General features: G+C 36.1%; 1 protein-coding gene across 8 annotated transcripts in view; it reads left to right on the top strand.

The window, feature by feature from the left end:
- MGA (MAX dimerization protein MGA) overlaps positions 1-15181 on the top strand; it is a 230191-nt gene extending 215010 nt beyond the window's left edge. For all 8 annotated transcript variants that reach the window (XM_074235148.1, XM_074235149.1, XM_074235146.1 and 5 more), the window contains 7 exons: positions 2501-2628; positions 5293-5344; positions 7132-7338; positions 8517-8628; positions 9057-9290; positions 10853-11029; positions 13686-15181. In XM_074235148.1, coding sequence (XP_074091249.1) covers positions 2501-2628; positions 5293-5344; positions 7132-7338; positions 8517-8628; positions 9057-9290; positions 10853-11029; positions 13686-14968 — 2193 coding nt within the window. In that variant the 3' untranslated portion in view covers positions 14969-15181. The remainder of the gene's footprint in view (positions 1-2500; positions 2629-5292; positions 5345-7131; positions 7339-8516; positions 8629-9056; positions 9291-10852; positions 11030-13685) is intronic.
- The last annotated feature ends 8315 nt before the right edge of the window (positions 15182-23496 follow it).

Genomic DNA, 23496 nt, shown 5'->3' on the forward strand with positions numbered 1-23496 from the left:
CCATGCTATCATCTAACTTTTTTTGTTTTGATATAACTTTATTTTCCTACTCCTTCATATTGGAGCCAGAACACACCATATTTAGTTTTGTGGGGGTGTAAGGAACTAAGCTAAAAATATTTAAGTACTTCAGGAATCTGTAATTTTATCAGCAGGGATACTCAGTATATTGAAACAGGTGCAGTTCCACTTCTACTGTGACACAATAAATGGTCTATAGAGGTTTCTTTGACCCCAGAATTAACCAGTATGCAACATGGTTATGAGCCTCTCTAAACTTGACTAAACATCCTTGGAAGCAGCCGGATAGTCAATCAGTAGGTCCATAATTGAAATCTATCAAACTTGTTAAGACCTGCCAGAACTCCACTGGCATAATCTGTGAAAACTCTAGGTCGCCATTGTGCCTTGGAAATATCATAGTAGGATGTTTGAAACAAAACATTCAGTATATATTTATGCATGTCTTAGTATGACTCAAGTGTTTGCTGTAGCTTAGTCATCTCCAGTAGATTACATTGAAGTTGAAAGATAAGTTTCTCTAATTTTGTGACCATAGTCTATATTACTGTTCATATTAAGCTTTTTGTTGAATCTTTTATTTTAAGTAGTATTGAATAAGAAAACCAAAAACAATCCAACTTTTAAAACTAGATATTGTAGCTAGTAACACTGTATAATAACACATTTGTTCTTTTGGCCAGCCTGGCAGAAAAAAGTTACTTTTGCATGCTCTTAATGTTTTACATGTTTTTATATCTGAAGCTCACAATATTTTTGAGCTGACACATTTCAGTGTTGGAAGAATGTGGGTGGTTGTCTTATTTTCCTACCTCATTTAAGTCCATTTCCTGAAAGGTATATCAGTTAGCTTGAGTAGCAGAAGCATCCATTTGGTGGATAAAAACCTTCTAGTTTGAATTCTCTATGGCATCAAAAGCATATTCCTAGACAATGACCAAATGTTGACTTTGTTAAATTACGTAACTGTTCACCATTTTAACTTCATGGAATTTGAGAGGTAGTTAGATTTCCTGTATATTCAAGTTGTAAAAGGTGTAAAGTACACTTTTTTAAGAGCACTAGAGTAGCAGTGCCTCTTGGAAGAACTCCATCCCCAGAAGAATTAATTGGTATTTATTATCTGTCAGGGAGGAAGGGTTGGTGTTCAGTCAGAATAGGTTATTTAGACTACCTAGGTTGAAAGAAAAATCAGTTAATTGAGGGTTTTTTTTTGTTGTTGTTGTTTTTGGTTTTTGCAAGGCAATGAAGTTAAGTGATTTGCCTAAGATCATATAGCTAGGTAATTAAGTGTACAAGGTTGAATTTGAACTCAGGTCCTCCTGACTCTCGAACCTATGCTCTATTGACTGCGCCACCTAGCTGCCCCAATAATTATTTTTTGATTGTGGAAAACAAATGTTCAGTAACCTTGCTTTTGTCTGCCAAGCAAGATAAGTACTGCTTAAATTGAGTTATACTCTGCCTGACACTCTATAAAGAATTTTTAAATAAGTCTTCCTTATTTCTGGTGTGGGAAATAAAGCTATTTTAAAAGCTAAAGAATGATAACAACATCTAATTATATAAGAACTGTTAGCAAAACACTTTGACATTATCTTTTTTGAATCTCACAACTCTGAAATGGGAGATAATATAATTTTTCCCATTTTGCAAATGAAGAAATAGGTTTGGGGGGGAGGAGGTTTTAAGTGATTCAACTGATGATACTTAGAAAGTGGCAAAGCCAGGATTTAGACTTGATTTTCTGGCTGAAAGTTCACTGTTTCCATTTCACTACCTCAAATCAAAGTACACCCTATCCTGATGTTAAAATGGCTTCGTCATGTGCCAATTAAAGTACAGTGTTACATAATTTGCTTAGTAAATTTTTACTAATTGATGTATACCATAATATAGTAGATAATCTAGTATAGAACTTGTTTTGCAATCTGAATTTTTTCAAAAGCAAACTATAGAATTGAAAAATATACCAGATTTCTCATCCTGATTCTTTAGATGCTTAAAAAAAGTCTGTGATGTTTTGTTACTGTCCAGCATAGCATTTCACTTTAAATGGAGCCTTAATTGCTGAATTCTTTTCTTTAAAATATCCAGAATTCTGTGAGGTCCACGTAAGTTTTTAAGATTACCTTTCATAAAAAACAAGCATTAGCCTATGTAAACTGGAACATCAGAGTTAGGTAATGTAGTCCTTTGAGACTTCAGAGTCTTCCACTCTGAAGGTCTACATCCTGATGTATCTCTTGGAAGTTGAATTTTAAATTGTCTGGTCTAATCACTTTATTTTCTAGATGAAGGCAGTTAAGTGACTTACCTAAAGTCTACAAGTAGTGAGCATTAGAATCAGGTTCTCTGAATCCCTATTATATAGGATTACCTATCAAATTTAATTTAATGATGGGAGAAATAAAATGAAAGCCCTAGGTTGGCTGTTTTAGCTAGTATATAACTTAGCATTTAAAATTACCCATTTCAGAATAACTCTATAGATTATACTGAAGAAGAAGAGCAAGTAGACATTGAAACTGTTGAGGAATTTTCAGAGAAAATGAATATTGCTCGCTTGAAGGCCACAGCTGCTCACATACGTTCTCCTAAGCAACCGTAAGTTTTTCTCATTAATTTGTTCTTTGATAAATTAAATTTAATGTCGTGACTTGGAATTTTAAGTAACTCACCTGATTCCTTCTCACTTCTTAGCTTTGTTCCAGATAATAAAAGAAAATGAGTTAAAATTCACCAGTATACTCTGTTCCCTTGAAATAATTAAATTCAGAATTTGTTCACTGTTATGCTTATCTTTTTCTTTATTTTTTCCAATCACATGCTAAGATAGTTTTTAACATTAATCGTTTTGGGGGCAGCTAGATGATGGAGTAGACATAGTACCAGCCCTGGAATCAGGAGGATGGAATCAGGAGGATTTGAGTTCAAATCCAGACACTTAATAATTGCCTATGTGAACCAGGAAAACATTGTACACTTTAACAGCAATATTGTTGCATTAATCAGTTATGATGGCTCCAGCTCCTCTCAGGCTGTATTTGAACTCAGGTATTCCTGACTCCAGGGCCAGTGCTCTATCTACTGTGCCACCTAGCTGCCCCTCAAATATTCTTAATAAGAAAATAGCTTTCTTAGGAACAAAAATCTCTTGATCTTTTTCTTTTCTGTGACTTATGCATTAATAGTTTTTATCAAGGAAGATACTTATAGTAAAATACCAAAATTTTTCTGGAAAGGATTTCATAGGGCAAGGCACATAAATATATCATAGATCCTCTTGGATAATAATTAGTAAACAAGGATAATCCTAAAAGATCTGTGATGGAAAAATACCAACCACACTTAGAAAAATCTGTGGCGTCTGAAAGAGTTTATGGAATCTACCTAACCCCATTGCCTTAAATAAGTAAAATTAGAAAAAAAAAAGTTAAAAACAATTCATCTTTTTGCAAGCTTTTGAGTGTTCACATTTTTCTACCACCTTCCCTCCTCCTTCTCCCCCCCACCCCATGGCAGTGAACAATCTGCTGTAGATTGTATATGTACAATCCTGTTTAACATATTTCCTTTTTAGTATTTTGTGAAAGAATTAGCACTCAAAGGGGAAAAGATTAGGAGAAGCTCAAAAGGAATTTTAAAAAGTAAACATAGTATGCTTTGCTCTACCTTCAGACTCTATAGATTTTTTTCCTCTGGATGTAGATGGTATTTTCCATCACAGATCTTCTAGAATTGACTTGTTCACTGAACTGCTGAGAGGAGTTGCATCCATCATAATTCATCAACACATCAAAATTGCTGTTAATATGTACAGTGTTTTCCTGGTTCTGCTCACTTCACTCAGCATCAGTTCATGCAGTTCTTTCTAGGCTTCTAAAATCCAACTGCTCATGATTTCTTATGGAACAATAGTACTCCAACATATTCATATACTATAACTTTATTCTTTAATTTCTGGGCATTCCTTCAATTTCTAATTCTTTGCCACTAAAAAAGAAATGGTATAAATATTTTTGTACCTCTGAGTATTTTCCCCTTTTTTTATGATCTCTTTGGGATATTGACCTAGTAGTGGTATTGCTAGATCAAAGGGATAGGCACAGTTTTATTGACCTTTGGGCATAGTTTCCATTGCTTTCTAGAATGGGTGGGCCAGTTCACAACTCCACCAACAATGCATTAGTGTCATAGTTTTCCCACATCCTCTTCAACATTGGTCATTTTCCTTTTTTGCCATTTTAACCAGTCTTTATCATTCTCTTTTACAACTATCTAATCCAGTTATTTTAATGATATTTTGGCATTAAGGGAAAAGGATTTTGACCATACTACCTGGAGGTGTCAGAAATAACTTAGAAAATAGAAGTAATCATTTCCATGAACATTTTTATTCTCTGGGGAGGGAGATATATGAGTCATGTATATTAATCTCATTTAAGTTTATATAAAATTCCAGTAAAATAGCTTAAGGAATTCTACATTAAACTTTGAAATTAATAAAGTGTTAGGCCTTACAAAAATAGGAACAGTTGATTAATGGTATCATAATTGGGGGGGGGGGGAAGTGTCAAAAATGGCACAGTGGCACAAAAATTAGGCAACAACTTATGAAAAAAAGTTTCTTTTAAAAGTTACAAGTGGCTTTTATATAAGTGCAGTGAAGAGACTGCTTTTTGTGTACTATTTCCAGGTTAAGCATACTATCTCTTCCTACCTGCATTTCCATCAAACATAAATTATGTGGAATCAATACTTAGTTATTCATTGTTAGAGAGACTGGACCCCATATTTCATTGATGGAGGGCATTCTGAAATGAAGCATTCCTTTTTTGCCACTTGTAAACTGAGAGTGTTGCTTAAGTAGTTAGGTGGCAGAGGACCATCTGGCTAGTTTACAATAGGGGGAAGGTTTGAACTCAGGTTTTCTCAACTCCAAGGCTAGCTCTTCATCCCCTACCTGATGACTGCATCTCTTCTCTGTGCAGAAAATTGGAAGGATAGCACTTAGAATGAGCAGTTTCCTCATTTTTTTCATTGAACCATATATTGATAGGAAAAAGAGAAAGTCTAACAAACCCTTTCTTTATTTTGTTCCTTCTTATCCTCATTAAATGCATTTCAATTAACAGTGCTAATTGTCTACCATTGGACACCATGCTAGGTTTTAGGTGTGTCTCTTCCTCCAAGGATATTACATTGTGCTGTTTGGGGATACAATGTCTACACCATTAAGTATAGAAATGATTCTGTCTATTTTTTCAGATGCCATAGCCTTGTTCCTTCAGAAGAGAAAGCACCTGAGAAGAGTCGAAAGGTCTGTTCAAATACATACATACATACATACATATATATATAGATAGATAGATATATCACCACATCATATATAAGTATATATCCTTTTTTTTCTTTCCTGTTTTTTTCCCCTCATTAGTAGAAATGAAAGCCAGATATGTTTCTGGATCTTTCAAGTCTTGAAAGTTTTGTTAGCTATTTTCAGTTGAAGGCAGCTTGACTTGCTCAGATATCCTATCAGTTTTTTGTGTCATACTTTAATGAACTCGTTCCTTACAGCCTTTCCACAGTTGTTGCTCTGAATCTTAACATTCCATTATAGTCTTCCATGTCTCTTCTCCACTTTCATTCTCTCTCACTTACTCACTCATATGCGTTTGGGTCCATCAGAGAACTGACTTCCAAACCTAGCTACTCTAACTTTTTTTTTCTTGCAAGACAATGGGGTTAAGTGGCTTGCCCAAGGCCACACAGCTAGGTAGTTATTAAGTGTCTGAGGCCAGATTTGAACTCGGGTACTCCTGACTCCAGGGCCAGTGCTCTATCCACTGCACCACCTAGCTGCTCCCCCTCTCTCACACAATATTTTGAAAAAGTCTCCTTTCAAATATCTTTTTTTGTTGTTGTTGTTTTTGGTTTTTGAAAGGCTGTGGGGTTAAGTAACTTTCCCCAGGTCACACAGCTAGGTAATTATTAAGTGTCTCAGGTAGAATTTGAATTCAGGTCCTCCAGACTCCAGGGCTGGTGCTCCATCCACTGCACTACCTAGCTGCCCCCTCTTCAAAAAAATATATTTTTGCAAAGTAAATGGGGTTAAGTGGCTTGCCCAAGGCCACACAGCTAGGCAATTACTAAGTGTCTGAGGTCCAATTTGAACCCAGGTACTCCTGACGCCAGGGCCAGTGCTTTATCCACTGCGCCACCTAGCCACCCCTCAGATATTCTTAATAAGAAAATAGCTTTCTTAAGAACAAAGATCTCTTTATCTTTTTCTTTTCTTTTCTGTGACTTATGCATCTAATATTTTTTAATAGTTTTTATCAGGCAGATACTCAGATAAAATATCGAAATCATTCTGGAACTGATTTCATAGGGCAAGGCACATAAATATATCATAGATCCTCATGGATAATAAACAATTATGCCTTCTTCTTTAATGCTATAGGGAGAGTTATTTCATTTACATCACTTCATTTCTCACCTGTTACCACCAATTGCTATTCCCCCAATATTCTCTCTGCATCTTAAAAATTATAATAATTTAGTAATCTTATTTCCCATCTGTTTATTAAAAGTCAGTAACAGACCCAATAGTCTTTGTAAAGTTTGTAGTTTAATATATAGTTTAAAGGTTTATAGTTCTCTCTGCAGTCAAAAATTTTCAGCCCCCTGCAAATAATATGAGGATATATTAAGTTCACAGTGCATTCAGTACACATTTTATTACAAAGTGTGCCACCTGGTGGGATGATATACACAATGTGCAACATTATAAATAATTTGACACTGCATTACATATAGCCAAAGAAGTAACTTCTCCTGCACTCTTTTATATAACATTTCTTATAGGTTAGATAGGCCTTATTCTCTTTTGACTTCTACCTAAACCTAATTGATGTTATAAAGTTTTATGTTCTAAAATCACTATCCATCTTTGTTCTTTGCACCTTTCAATGAACAAGTTGCCAGAATTTGAAAGGAACGCACTCTTAAACCAGGAAAACTGTCAGTTCTGTAATATAGTTTTGGTTTTTCAGTTTCTTCTGATTGCATTTGGTTGGTTGACTTGTGCATCTTCATTTTGAACAGGACCCACAAATTCCCGTGAAACTGAAACCTGAATTCTGGAGTGAAAAACTACAAAAAGAAGCAGAAGCTTTTGCTTATTATCGCCGAACACACACTGCCAATGAACGGCGTCGGCGTGGTGAAATGCGGGATCTCTTTGAGAAACTGAAGATAACTTTGGGATTGCTTCATTCTTCTAAGGTGTCCAAAAGCCTCATTCTCACAAGGGTGAGTTTTCTTCTTGATTGGTACATATATGTATTGAGCAAAAGGATGTTTCTAGAGAGATTAAGTGGAGGAGTATTGATTACTCTCTGATAATTGTTGGTAACTTTGGTTGGATGTATTTCACATTCAGAAGTAGACTATTAATCTAGTTACTGGGGCAGCTAGGTGGTACCGTTCCTAGAGTCAGGAGGACCTGAGTTCAAATTTGGACTCAGACATTTAGTAATTACCTAGCTGTGTGCCTTGGGCAAGTCACTTAACCCTACTGCCTTGCAAAAATTGAAAAAACCAAAAATCAAAACAATCTAGTTACTAAAGCATAATGATATTTTCATTTTGGGGGAATTTTCATTTATTGCTTCAGATGAATTCCTAATTAGCCAGATTGTTCCGTTCTTGAAGTTAAGAAGAAAAATTATTCACAGAGAGAAACACGTTCTTTGTATTTCATAATATCAAGTACATTACCATGAATAAAATAGATTTATAAATGTTTGAAAGTGATAAGGAAGAAGGAAAATACTTTCCCTGTGTTGGATTGAGTATATCCTAATTGTGTTAACTCACATGAGAGGATCTTAAAATCGTAAATCATTAGATCAAGCAGTGATGTAACACAATTTATATGAAGGTGTTAGAACATTATAGTCAAAATACTTTTTCTAGATGCAATTTAGCAGCTGAGTAAATACTACTTTATAACATCTTAGTAGTTGCGATTATTTTTTTAAAGAGATTATATTTAAGCAAATGGTAAAAAGGCTTTTAATATACAAATAGAATGGTGAATTATTTATACTCAGTATTATAAAGCCATGTTAATTAAAAAAACACATTTAGACAAATGGATGATTTTATTGTAGTGTATTATTAACCACTGAATGGATCTACCTAATGAACACCCCACAGAAATAGTTCCCTGTCAATAAAATACTATATTCAGCGATCTACTTTGGAAATAATAATGATCAGGACCTTGATAACATAAAGCATCTGATCATCTGTAGTTTTAAAAAGTGCTTTCTGGATTTTTTAAATGACATCCTTTAAATTTTCTTTTATATATGCTTTTATTTACTGTATCGATTATATGATGGCTGACCTTGCCATAAAACACAATAGGAAACCATTCTGAAGACAGTGAATTGATTGACTTGATGGGATTACTTTTTTCCTAGGCATTTGGAGAGATCCAGGGACTAACAGACCAGGCGGACAAGTTGATAGGGCAGAAAAACCTCCTAACTCGAAAACGGAATAATCTGATCCGCAAAGTGTCTTCTCTTTCAGGTAAGACTTGTAGATGGGGGAAGTAAGGAATAGGACCTCTAGAAAACGCAGATTTTGTGTTTTGAGACTAGTTGTGTACTGGCTTTAACTCATGAGGAACTTTCTTCTGAGGTATTGCCAGTGCTGCATTACAAAAGCTGTGCTTGTGGCAGTTGGTGGTGCAGTGAATCGAGCACTAATCCTGGAATCAGGAGGATCTGAGTTCAAATTTGACTTCAGACACTTACACATTGCCTGGCTGTGTGTCCTTGGACAAGTCACAACCTCATTGCCTTAAATAAATTTTTAAATTAAAAAAAAATCCAACAAAACTCCCAAAATTGTGCTTACCCATGTGACTAAGCAAATGGATTTCATTTGTTGTTTTTATTTTTATCTGGGCCATAGATAGTGAAAGATGGTTGCTTAGGTTCTTTTTTAACATATAGGTAAAACAGAAGAAGTTGTCTTGAAGAAGCTGGAATACATTTATGCTAAACAGCAGGCATTAGAAGCACAAAAGAAAAAGAAGAAGATGGATCAAGATGAACCAAATGTGCCCCCTCGAGCAGTCAAACAGCAGGAAGGAGCTTCTACATCCTCTGTAGAGCTGGGGCAGGTGGTTATGACTAGCAGACGTGGAAAGCCCTTGATACTTGCCAGGAAAAGAACGACATCCACAGGTAGAAAGTGTTTTTCATGGTCATTTTAAAAACACTATAAAGGAATCTAGTTTGCTGAAATATTAACTTCTGTTGACCTTAATTTACTTGTCAGTGAAATAAACTAAAAATGTAATTGTATATTCAACTATATTATAAAATAAGACTTTTGAGTATTTCCCTTTCAGTATTATATTTCAGAGGAAAATTTATTTACCAATTCCAATCAGATTCTAAAGAGAGACTTCCATAATTAGTAACAAAGAAGTCTTTTATACACATTGAATCAATATTTAACATTTAGTTTCTAATATCTAGTAAGATGGTAAAGTAGTTGAAAACAAAAAGCCACACTTCCAAAACAAAAACCCATTCTGTGATTACAGCATCAGTTATCTGCTAGTTTGAAATAATCAGTATATAGTGAGAAAAAGATATTAAGGATATTGATTTCAAACTCTGACTTCATTTCTTCTTTCAATAACTATCTCTAGGTTGGATTCCTAGTACTTCTAGGTTTAAGCTAGATAAAATACTAACCCACAAATATAATTGTGATTTTAGGGAAGAAGATGATTTCTTACTTAGAATTTCTCTTTGTTATTCTCTTTCTACCAAAAGGAAGCAAAGTGCATTAGTTTAAGAGTCTTGGTTTCTACTTCAGTCCAAGGTGCTATTTATTAAACAAATGAATTAAGAAAGAAAATGCAAATTAATCAACCACTTAGTAATTAAAACTTTTCTAATGCTGTAGTTAAATCCAACTTTTGGATGTTTTATGAGTTATTGTAAAATAAATAAGGTGAAGAAACCAAGCCATTGAGTGCTGAGTAGAGTAGGATGGAAGTTCAGAGGTAATGTAGGTTCCATCTTCCTTGTTTTAAAATTAGAAAATGGAAACCTCTAATTCAGTAACTTTTGTAGCAAGTCCAGTACTAGGATCCAGATTTGCTGACTCAGTCCATTGCTCTTTTCTTTACACTTTGAGGCAGCTATAGTGTGCTTAATCTGAAATGAGGAAGACTTGTATTGAAATATATGACCTCAGACACTTAGTATTTCTGTAATCTTTATCAAGTCCCCACTGCTGCCTCAGTTTTCTCATCTGTAAAATGAGGATAATAATAGCACTTACTTCTCAAGATGGTTGGATAAAAATAAGATAATATTTGTAAAACACTTTACAAACCTTGAAGCCCCATATAAATTGAAAGCTGTTTTTTTATACTCTATACTCTTGAATTCCACAAAGGTTAAACAAAACTGATGTTTAGATTATCTTGGACAACTGTATAAAATGATGTATTTGCTGAAACTATTGTCAAAACACCTCTTTGAATCAGTAGTTTCAAAGACATGTTCTTTAGTAGGGAAAATATCTTCATTTGGAAGAATAGTATGCAGGGAATTGGAACTAATTCCTTGTTTCATTGTGATTCAGAAAAAAAATGTATTTTTAAATGTGATTTATGACCTAAATTAAAATTAAGCTGTTTGCTTTTTAAAAATACTTCTAGAGATTTAAATTAGATTCTTAGGTTTGTTTGAAGGCTATCTTAACTGACTTCTGATTTTCATTATAGAAAAGATCTCACCTTCTCACCCAGTACATAATACTGCCAGTCTGGTGATGACTCCACAAGGACAAGTGCTCACCTTAAAGGGACCCTTAGTCTCAGCACCAATGGTAACTGTTTCTCCTGCTCTATTACAAAGTGAATTGAAGCCTCAAGTTAACAGCAGTGCTGTTGTTCAACAAGGTATGTCAGTTGGCAGAAGAAGCTTTGCATCTGATGGTCTTCTGTCTTGTCAGCATATATTCCATTAACTCTGACCCTATCTAGAGTGGTTTCTGTTAAGTTCCTTTTTGACTAGCTGCTCAGGATGGAATGTCGAAGGGGTGGAAGACAAGGATGACAGGTTCTCCAAGTACTCCATTTATTTACCAGAATACAGGTGCTTAAATATCCTTCCCAGTCCCTGATCCATTCTCACACCTGTGGCACTCTACAATCAACCAGTAAAATAAGGCTCTGGTGCTCAAGGATACTAGGTGATGAAAGTTTACAGTACTCCCACACACAACAGCCCCTTACAGGTTTTGTCTGATTCTGTAACTGCATTTTTATTGGTTTGGCCTGTTAAAATGATCCACTGGCCTTTTTTTGAGTTTGCTGCTTATCTCCTTAAGTATGAGGTAGTATTTTATGAAGTGCTTCAACTTCTGAGTGGAAGTTCAGAGTAGAAGAATAGAAAACGTACTTATGATATGAGACACTAGTGTCAACTTTCTTAGTGATTGTAGACTGGTATTGTATGACTGTTGTTTGGAGCTTAGTTGCATTTGATGGCTTTCTTGCCTCTTGGATAGGTATTTTAATTGATAGGAGAAAATGTAGTCATTTGGGGGTCTCTTTAAATCATTACCTTTGGAATCTTTGAATAGATAATTGTTGTTACCTGTCCATTGACTCAAAGCCAAAGGGAAGAGGTAGGTAGATTAGTGTTTAGAAATTAAAACCCATGGTGAAGAAAAAGACTATTGACACAGTTTACAGAATCAGACTATAAGGAATATATGTTTATGTAACTATTTAGATACATACTTATTTTTCTATGTGATAATTCATTAGTCCAAGTACTTTTTTTTTTGTTTTTTGTTTTTGTTTTTTGCCAGGCAATGGGGTTAAATGGCTTGTCCAAGGCTACACGGCTAGGTAATTATTAAGTGTCTGAGGTCGGATTTGAACTCAGGTACTCCTGACTCCAAGGCCAGTGCTCTATCCACTGTGCTACCTAGCCACCCCCTGTCCAATTACTTTGAAAAGAATATATTTAACAGTCTTTAGCAAAACATATTTTTAGGCAGAAGAATCATAGAGATTTGTTTCTTCTGGATTTTTTTGAAACAGACTAATTAAGAGAACAAAGCAGAAAAAGATTTCCTTCAAAGGTAGGAGAATAAATGCCAGAGCAAGTATAAGGAGTCATACATATATGAATGTTTCTTCAATCAGGGAAGATCTCCTTGGAGTGAGGAGATTTGCATTTGAATTCCTCAATAGAAAGAGCAGAGGGGAAGGGAGCAAATCTTAATTAAAAGAGGTAGAGGATGAGTGTGTGTCTTGTGTCTGTGTACCTATTGATTTATAGTGAGTCATAAGTCATCATAATGAATCATATTTTGCTATTGGATGTTTTTCCCTCAAAGAAAAACAGGGAAAAATAGTTAAGAATTTAGTGAATGAAATTTAAAAACTATTTGAGAGGGTCAGCTAGGTGGTGCAGGGTACTGGCCCTTGGAGTCAAGAGGACCTGAGTTCAAATCTGGCCTCAGACACTTAATAATTACCTAACTGTATGACCTTGGGCAAGTCACTTAACCCCATTGCCTTGCGCCCCCCCCATAATAAAAAAAGTATTTGGAATATCTACTTATTTACCAGAAAATCTTTTTTTGTTTGTTTGTTTTTACCAGAAAATCTTGTTGGAATACATCACTCTCTCAAATAATTTAGGATCTCCAGTTAGCATTCTGATTTTCAAATAGGGGTTCATTTTGGGAAGAAGGGGAAAAATTGGGAAAATACAGTAATGTGGAAAGGAATGAGGACTGAGGGAGATTTTTAAATGTATTCTTATTACTCTAAAATTCTTCTGGTCATATATGATCCTTGTATATGTGCCCTTTTCTGACTTCAACCTCACCATGCAGTATTTTAAATTATAAGTCATGGAGGGAAAATGAATGAACAATTTACATAGGACTTAGTTTACATCTAGAATATATAAGCTTTCAATTTTAAGGATCCATTTACTCAAACCTATGAAGTAGATCATCAGGGAGATATAGGGGCTAGAAAGGGCATCTTATAGGGGCTAGAAAAAACATCTATTACAGTCATCTTCTGGATACTCTTCCCTATCCACATGAAAGTCATTCACACCATCTCCTTAATAGTCATGCTCTCTTCTAGAGACAGTAGCTCCAGGCCTTTAACAGTGAAAACCCTAAATCTACTTTGGGTTAATAGTAATTGGCATTCTTCTCTTGGGGTATTATCTTCTCCTACAAATGGGACAAACAAGACTTAGATAAATATGAGGATAAAAGAATGGATCCTTAAAGTTAGCTAGGAGTAGACTTGGGAAGCATTTTCTTGACCGGACACTTAAATAAGTAGGATATAAGGAGACTGTCTTAAGGCCAGGACTTAATTGACCTTATTTTGTTGTTAACCTAGGTCTAATATTTTAATGAATGTTATTATTTTTTGGGACAAATAGGTAGAATTTGGTCTGAATGGTGGATCTTGAATATTAACTACTTGGAATACTTACTTCTTGTATTTGATAAAAGATAACATGTATACCACTTAATCTTAATAATGAGTTCTGCTTTTCTTGATTTTGCAGAAAGTGATGACTTGTTTATGATGCCCAGGATTGTTAATGTGACCTCATTGGCCACAGATGGAGGCCTCAGCTTAGATGTGGGTGCCAGCAAACATTCTCATGAAGCTTCTCATGCCAAGACACCTGACCAAACACTAAAAGAAACCATCAGAAATGAGAATACATCCCTTGAAGATCTGACAAGAAGCTCCTCTGGAAACAATCATGTAGAAGGGAAAGTAGTGCCAAGGCCAACACAGGATTTTGTGGAAAACAAAGACATTAGTTTTCCACAAATAGTCAATGTTTCTAGTATTCGGACACCTCTAGAGACCTTATCCAGAAAAGTTTCTGGAGGAGTTGTGAGTGGGAACCAATGTAGAAGGAAAGAAACTGAATCCGGAGGTGAGAGGTTGAAGTTAAAAGAAATTCCATTTCGCAAGCTACAGGTGAAAGATCTTAAGGAATCAGGTTTAGAGATAGAGCTGAGAAAAGTGGCCTCTGCAATTGAAGAAGCAACGCTGGACCCTAATGAGCTTCTGTCTAGCATGGAGGAGGAAGATGACACAGATGAGACACTAACCTCATTGCTCAATGAGATTACTTTCCTCAATCAGCAGCTAAATGATGACTCTTCCAGTATGCCTGAACTTCCCAGCTCTATAGGCACAGGATTCCCTAGGTTGGCAAATGTCCGGCGGGCTGTTGCCAGTAAACTGGCTTCTGGCAATAGAGCCACTTTTCAGCTTGGCACTCTTGGGAATAGTATGAAAGAACTTCCTGAGGTACAAGAAGCCAGTGGTTCCATCAGTCCCCTCCTCCTGCACCTGGAGGATGATGACCTTGCTGAGGGTGAAAGACAACCTACAGAAACTGATGTTCTTAAGATTGTCATTGACCCGGAGATAAAAGAATCATTTCCTTCCCATAGGAGGGCCAGTGACACTGGAAAAGTGACCTCTAGCCTCCCAACTGAAGCTGAAAACATGGCCTCACCCCCCATTCTTCATATGAAGACTGGCCAAGAGAGCAGCAACACGGATACTTTATGGAGGCCCATGCCAAAATTGGCACCACTGGGGCTTAAATTAGCTAATCCTCCCAGTGATGTAGATGGACAGAGTCTCAAAGTGATGCCATGTTTGGCACCTATAGTTGCCAAAGGAGGGTCAGTTGGGCTGAAAACTGTAGTAGCAGGTCTTACTGACCAAGAAGGACAGGAGAACAAAGTGATGCCAACATTAGCACCTGTGGTGGCTAAATTGAGTAACTCTGGGTCCTCCTCTAGTTCTTCAGGCAAATGAGGTTTGTCCTGAAACTTAAGTGAAAAAGCCTAAAACTGTTAAGGCTGTAAAGGGAAAAAAAAACTGCCTCCTCACTCTCTTTTCTGTAGGCATCTTCATATTTTTTGTCATGGGACTGTGGTCCTTTAAAATGAGGGTGGGATAAATAATGGGAAGTATTGGCCCTGGAATCAGTGCTATGAAATTCTGATCATGCTAAAGTTTGTTACCTCACTTTTGGTGCTGGGTTCCATTATTCTCTGGGGGAGGAATTGGTCATCCATCATTGCTGGACATAGGGAACCCCTTTTACCAAGGAATTTTTCCAATCATGGGAAAGTAACTTCTGATTTCTTCCTCCCAGAGAAAAACGCTGCTTAAGACTGAGGAGCTATTATGAATTCTGCTCCTTGTACAGTGAACTGTCTATGCAGATGCAGGGTTGTTTGTGTCTGAAGTTTGTGCAGACCCCAAGGACCTCGATAAAGGAATCCAGAGGAACTAATTGGTATTCCAGGAGTTAGGGGATGGAGGGAATAAATTCTATGGAATACTAAAGTGAGGAATTTTCTTAACAAAGGCTTTCACTTTCCTCATATTGTAAGCTTCCACTCCAAAATATTTTCTGCTATAAGCCCAAATCTTTTGGCAAAGTAGGGAAGCTTTTAAATGTTTCAAAGCTAATTAGCCTAATTCATTTAATAGCTATGTTCTCTCTCATTCTCTTGATGGGCTCCTAGATTAGCATTTTAGTACCCCAGAAAATACCTCCTGGAGTATTCTACTCCTAAGGGTGTGCATGGAAATCCTTTCATCCCTTTCCTGCCCTTGATCACCCTAGTGACAACCCTGCTAAGATATGGTTTTGGTTCATGGAGAGTATGCTTTTTTTTCCCCCAAGACAACAGCCAAAAAATATTATGGGGCTATTTGCTAGGTCCAACTAGTCTCCTCTGCATACAAGAATGGTGCTTGGACAAAGTTTTGTTGCACTTGCACAGGGTTGTATAGCAAAAAAATTAAAAAAAAATTAAGTCATAGCAGACACTCATTACCAGGGATATAGGGCAGTATTTGAATCACAAGATGTATTTTTTATTCTCTGCCACCATGGATTCAATGATATATAGAGCCTTTTCACTCATAAGCTATCAGGTTGTTAAGGCCTGGCAGCCTGTAAAGATATTTATATTTTTGTACACAGTTGTTTTCATAGCTTCCTTAAAGGCTGAAGTTTTCAACCTAAGAGATGAGATTTGTAACGCGTATAGAAATGTTTTTTCCTATCTGGTTTGTAAATAAGTAGGAATCATGGTGCACTTGAGGGGTCTCTTGGAAACTCCTGGAAGTGAGAATCACTGCTCTGAAATTGTACTGACTCTGGGATCTAGCTGCTGCATTTTGCCTTTCTTTCGTAATTGTATTTCAGAATGTAATGCTTGTTTTCACCACCTTCACTGGCAGGATTTCCTTGTGTTGTGGAACATTAGCACGAGAGCTTCCAGCTTTTGAAGCTCCTGGGCAGTGCCTAGGAGATGCTAACTATTCCCTGTCCCCTCTTCTCTTTACCCTACATCCTACACAGCATATCTTCTCAATTTGGGTTGTGAGGTTGTTTGGTTTGGTTTTGGCAGATGAGTTCTTTCTAATTTCTGTGTTTCGCATTCCTTCCTGTCACTCTTGAAAGAATGGGGATGTCTTCCCTATGGTCTTATTGTATACAGAGATTGGCCCAGTAAATTATAAATGCCTTTCTAGTCTTGTACTATTAATGCTAGGAACTTAGAAGTCCTGAACTCTGACTTCCTTGCTTCCAAATGAAGAAAGAAGTAGGTGAAGGATACCCCTTTCTCACCCTTCTCCCCTTTCCATGTCCAAAAGATTTCATTCAATGCCTTAGCCAAGGAGACCAGCATCTGCCTCCCTTGCTTGTCTCTTAGTAACTGTTCCTCCTGGCTTCTCCAGGCTCCTTTGGTGACTGTTAGCGGAGGGTCCACTCAGCAGTAACCAAGGGAATCATCCTCAGGATAAAAGGAGCATTTTAGACTCTATAAACATTTTTCTTTCTCTTTCTTGGAAGAAAACAAATAATCCCTTCCTATCTGGAGGACATGTTTGGCTCTGGTATTGTTTAACTACATGAAGACTTGAATAGGTGGTCTGAGGTTCTCAGGAATAACTGCTGCAAATGGTATACTACCCAATAATGTAGTACACTTGAGCTGCCTAATGCTAGTATTTGGCAAGGTTAGCTTGGGGAGTGCTCAGACTTCAGAGAGAAATAGTCTAGCGTATCTCCTTCCTGTAACTTGCCAGCAATCTGAAATCTCCAAGACCCCCTCTTCTCCCACTAATTTTAGTGGCTCCTCACTGTTCCCAGACTTAGTCTTATCCCAAGGGATTGAATGAAAATAACTTATGTGATTTATGAAAGATGTAGCTGTGTGAAGAGGGATTGTGAAATCAGGACAGTGGGCTTTTATAATCCCACCCTGCAAAGAGCATGTTCTTGCTAGACCAAGAATCCTGTTTTTTTTTTTTACACATCTGTAAATAGATGGAATGTTTTTAAAAATATAATAATGTCAAATTTAGCTTTTCCTTTTATATATTAAAAATCTAACTTTCCCTCTTTTCTGCTTTTGAAAAATGATTATTTTTTTAGAAATCTAACAATAGGAAATTTTTGGTGACTAAGAGAGGCATAATGTATAAACCTGAAATAAATCAATCATGTTAATTCAAGCAGGATCTGGTGTTGGGAGGTTTGTGCTTGTTTGGGGAGGGGAATGGAATTATTGAGACAGACCTTAATACTGAAAATTTATCTTTGACTGGCCTTTTTCTCCTGCCATATCTTTTGGGAAGAGTTTTGAGATACTAAATGATGTGGGTGACTTCAAAACTTCATATTCCGTTTATCTCAAATATCTAGGTCTTAGAAGAAGTCTTCGTACCGCAGTGAACTGAAACTAGCATTGTGCAAAAAGCACCATTTTAATTGTTGCTTTTTGGAGTTACAAAGGACATAGAAGACAACCTTTTTAAAAAAGTGAACAGGAATGATTTACTTTAATAAACTCACTATTATATTACAGAAAGTCTCTTCTTTTATAGAAAAGATTCACTGAAGAGTCCCTTTCAAAATTGTGATCCATTAGTGCCTTTGTTTTTGTGATCATTAACTACAGGTAATATGCCATTATATGAATGCCATGCAAATGTTTCTTTTTGTAGAATTTTAAAATGAACATATTGTTAGATGCTGTTTGAGAGCTGGAGGTCAAATAGCTGATACCCAACAAGTAAAAAGTGTTTTGAACATAATGGAAGAGGGACATGTGTGGTTTGTTGGGGTTTGGGAATTTAACTGGAGTTATCTGGAAGTTCTGATTGAAAGGGAGACAAGGTTAGTTTCAGGATAAATGTTTTTTGAGGCAAGCCAACAAATTTATTTCCTAAAAATACATACATGCATGCATACATACGTGTGTATGTGTATATATGTGTGCATGTGTGTGTATCACTACTGATAAAGGAACACAAGATTCTATGATCAATTATTTTTTAAAAAATTTAGATACTAAAAAAAAATTATTTAGATGGTTAAGAGACCACTAAAAGCACTCAGGATCTTTCATTCAGAAAACTAATCGAAAAATATGAAGCTACTATTAATGCTCTCATATAATGGAATTATCAATTAGTGGAATTTTACAAAGATGCTAAGATTTAGCGAAACATAGCAGTGATTGTGTTTTTGGATCATAACACATTTTGATTAATTGAAAGTTTTTATTAGTGCCTTTTGTTTTTACTTTATAAATATATATATATCATTTTCCCTCCTACACAGAGGGCCCTTCATTGTAACAGGTAACAAAATAGAAAGAAAAGACTAATCAACCCTCTAATTATAGCTCACTGAAATATGCAATATTTTATACCCATAGCCCATCACCACTAATACTGAAAACTTTTAAAACATTAAGAAATAGGATCTCAAGGATTGAAAAGAACCCATACTGCAATATCCCAACCTGATTATTTATCTCTTTACCCTGATATTTTCCCCTCCCCCCCCTCCAATCTTCCAGATTAATAACCTCTCCAGAGGCCTTTCCTTTTCCTAGTCATTCTTCTCTGTCATTGTCCTTGTTAAAAATGGAGCACCTAAAACTGAACCTGGTAGGTATCCTTTGGAAAAGTTTTTTGGGTTTTATGGGATAATTAACTTGTTTATTCTTCACTCTGCCTCTCAAAAGCAGATTAGGTTCAGATTTTTTTTTTTTAACCATATTATGGGGCGGCTAGGTGGTGCAGTGGATAAAGCACCAGCCCTGGAGTCAGGAGTACTGGGCTCAAATCCGGTCTCAGACACTTACTAATTACCTAGCTGTGTGGCCTTGGGCAAGCCACTTAACCCTGTTTGCCTTGCAAAAAAAAAAACAAAAAACCCAAAAGACCATACATACTGTTATTAACTCATTGAGCTTGCACTTCATTAAAATCCTTAGTTCTTTTTCAAACTGCTATGTAAAAATGCTCTACCATTTTATATTTGAGCATTTGCTTTTTTTGAATGCAAGTTTAATACTTGACTCTTGAACCTATTAAATTTCATTTTACTAGAGTTGGTGCAATATTTTATCCTGGTTTTCAGCTTTTTACTCACAAAACTGTCATTTGTTCATTTTGGTCTAATTTAAAATTTCATTATCTTTTAATTTGATTGGAGTTTCCCCAATATGTCTTTCAGAGTCATTTCAAAACAGAAAGAAAAAATCCACACAATCAGTATGTTCACAAAAACTGATGAATTTATGCAGCGTCTAACATCCATGAACCTCCCATTTCTTCTTTCAAACCACACTTTGCAATTTTCTAACATTTTTATTTGATGTGTGTGCAGTTATTCTTTCCATTTACATTGGCTGTAGTCAATTATGTATGTTTTTTTCTTGGCTCTGATTACTTCCTTCTTAATCATTTCACAAGAGTATTTCTTTGTATTACCATACTTTGTTTTTTACAATACAGTAATCCATTCATTTACCACAATTTATTTAGCCATTCCTCACACAAAAGGCATCTACTTTGTTGCTATTATGATAATCTATAAAATAATTTGGTGTATATGGGAAGTTTATCAATGACCGAATAATTTGTCCAGTAATTTGTATGTTCCACATTTAGAATGGTTGTGCCAATTAACAGTTATACCATCGTGTCTTACCTTCCCACTGGTGTGTTTTCATTTATATCATAGATGATAAACATTGACCATAACAGAACAAGGGATAATCCTTTGTATAGTTTTCCAGCCATTCTATCAGTTCCACACCTACCTAATTATACTATCATCTAAGCAACCTCTTTCTACTTTAGGTTTTTTTTTTTTGCAAGGCAAACAGGGTTAAGTGGCTTGCCCAAGGCTACACATTTAGGTAATTATTAAGTGTCTGAGACGGAATTTGAACCCAGGTACTCCTGACTCCAGGGATGGTGCTTTATCCACTACGCCACCTAGCTGCCCCTACCTCTTTCTACTTTAGCCACAAGTTACTTGTGTTAGATTGTGTCCATGGTGTATAGACAACTTATAGAGTTTGGAGTTATTTTGCAGGGGCGGCTAAGTGGTGCAGTGGATGGAGTATGGGCCCTGGAATCTGGACCACCTGAGTTCAAATCTGGCTTCAGACACTTGATAATTACCTAGCTGTGTGACCTTGGGCAAGTCACTTAATCCCATTGCCTTGCAAAAAAAAAATATTTTGCAAATATTCAGAGTAAAGGGATCAACTCTACTTCCTTATTAAAAGAGTAGGTTGATAAAGAATGAGAAAATGTTTAGTTCTTATATCCCCAACATTGTAGAACTGAAAGGGACTAGGTATGAATAGTGTAATGAATTTATTCTCTTAATTCAGTATTCAGGAAGCTGTTAAGGGCTTCCTGGGTACTAGGGCCCTGGCAGACACTACACAAAGGGAACCCCATACAAGCCCCCTCCCCTCCCCCCCACAAAAAAGTTCTCAGGGAATTTGCATTTATTAGAGTTGTTTCAGGTACATAGAAAGGACTGGGGAATGGAAAAATTCAATACAAATTTTGTTTGCTAACCTCAACTTGGGTCCCCATTGAAGCAAGGTAATTAATTTACTCCAGTTCCCTGCTAGTCCATACTGAACAGAGGCTGTTCTAGATTCCCATCTAGATTCCCTTGGTTGAAGATTTTTACCATATGTTTTACTGAGACCATCTGCTTTCTTCACATCTCATAATCCTTTAACATCATTTACTACTGTTCCTTTAGATCCTGAAGAGGTGCCCTCTATAAGAATACATCATATTGGGGCGGCTAGGTGGCACAGTGGATAGAGCACCGGCCCTGGAGTCAGGAGTACCTGAGTTCAAATTCAGCCTCAGACACTTTAAATAATAATTACCTAGCTGTGTGGCCTTGGGCAACCACTTAACCCCATTTGCCTTGCAAAAAAAACAACACATCATTTTCTCCAAAGAACACTGAAATCTAATCCTTTCCCTGCTGTCCAAGTTTCCTCTAGTCTTAATCCTCATTCAAGTTATTTTCCTTTATTTTTCCCTTTTCCAATAAGATTTCAGAATTAAAAAAAAACTTAATGGTCTCTTTTTCTAACTTCTCAACCCTGTAAAGTCTGGATTCTGGTTCATCATTCAACTTAAACTTCATCATCCTTCTAGTCATCCATGGTAATCAACAGCCACATTTTAATGCTTTACAACATGTCTACATAAATTCTTGTGCATCTCTCCCAATTTCCAAATGTTTTCCTCTCCAGAATTACTTTGTATTGATTTGATGTATTTTGGGGGTGGTTTGTATATACTAATGGAACCAGAAGAAATAAATTAAAATACCTGCTGTAACTCAAAAGTTGGGTCACCTGAGGAAGGCATGGTATCACTTTGAATTTTTTTTTTTAGGTTTTTGCAAGGCAAACTTAAGTGGCTTGCCCAAGGCCACACAGCTAGGTAATTATCAAGTGTCTGAGACCGGATTTGAACCCAAGTACTCCTGACTCCAGGGCTGGTGCTTTATCCACTATGGTATCTATCTGCCCCTAAAGGTTTTTTTTTTTTTTTTTTTAGATTTTTCAAGGCTATGGGGTTAAGTGGTTGCCCAAGGCCACTTGGCTAGGTAATTGTTAAGTGTCTGAGGTCGGATTTCAACCCAGATACTCCTGACTCCAAGGCTGGTGCTCTATTCACTGCGTCACCTAGCTGCCCCTGAACCATAGTTCTTAATACTAATTGGCAAAATCATTCAGATAAAGATGTGTCTTGGAAATTTTGTAACAACCATATCGTTATACACAATAAGCACAGAAATTCCAGATTTTGGAACTATAATTTTTTTACTAATCCTTTCTTAAAATTTAAGATTTATTTATAAGATTCTGCCTATTTCTAATCCTGCAAGTATTTTGTACATAGAAGGAGCTCAATAAACATTTGTGAAACCAGGCAGTGACTACTGATTGCAGGTTGTAACCTACAGTTTTCCAAAATTCAGTGGATATTACTTTTCATAGTATGACATCAAGATTTGTATCCAATTATAATACTAAATAGAATTATGTAAAATCTATACCAATACAATACTAGACACACTGCTTAGAGCAGATATAAAATGACAAAATCAGTCAATTTGGGGTATTGATAGTGCTAAGGTACTATTGAGATAGGTATAGGGAAAGGAAAGGGGAAGAGGGGACAATATTGAATTTATATTGAGTCATCAGAAACAGTTTGTATAGAAATCCCTCAGTATATCTTTAAAAACTTGTATTGAATTGGAGAAGAGTGGAGACAGCTGAAGACATCTTTTATTCATAATTATTCTGGGGCTTCATTAGACTTTAGATCATCTCTGGGTAAAGATCAGATATTTCAGTATTTGTCATAAGACCTTAGAGTTGCCATAGTACACCTAGTTTGAGCATCTAGAATGGGGTTCTTAATAGTCTTTTTGCGTCATGGACTCATTTTAATCCTGTGACCCTCTTCTGAGAATAATATTTAAAATACATATAATAAAATAGAATTACAAAAGAAATCAATCACATCGAAATAAAGTTAACAGAAACCAGAATATTTAAAGTATATTTAAAGCTCTTGCCTGAAATCTGTAGTACCCCAAAAGTGCCACTTGGCAGCACAATTGGATACCATTGAAATTTTTCATTCTGCTACATACCCACAGGCAATAAGTATGTCCTGTCTTCAGGACATAGGAAAGATGTAAATGTCTCACAAAGTAGATTTCCTGAAAATGTATTACTCTGACCCTTAACTTTGATTCAGACTGGTGAATTTTGATGCTAAAGGAAAATTCTGAATGAGGAAACTCCTACAAATGCAGATTGGCAATTTTTTGCGATTTATATAGTATTGGAGTAAGTGGAGGCCTTGATTTGCCTAGAGGCACCCAACTAGTATGTCAGAGATAAATTTGTACCCAGTTCCTGGCTGCAAGACTCATTTTGAGTCAGTCCTAACAATTT

This window comes from Macrotis lagotis, chromosome 4, assembly GCF_037893015.1.
Source record: "Macrotis lagotis isolate mMagLag1 chromosome 4, bilby.v1.9.chrom.fasta, whole genome shotgun sequence".
Classification (NCBI taxonomy): Eukaryota; Metazoa; Chordata; class Mammalia; order Peramelemorphia; family Peramelidae; genus Macrotis; species Macrotis lagotis.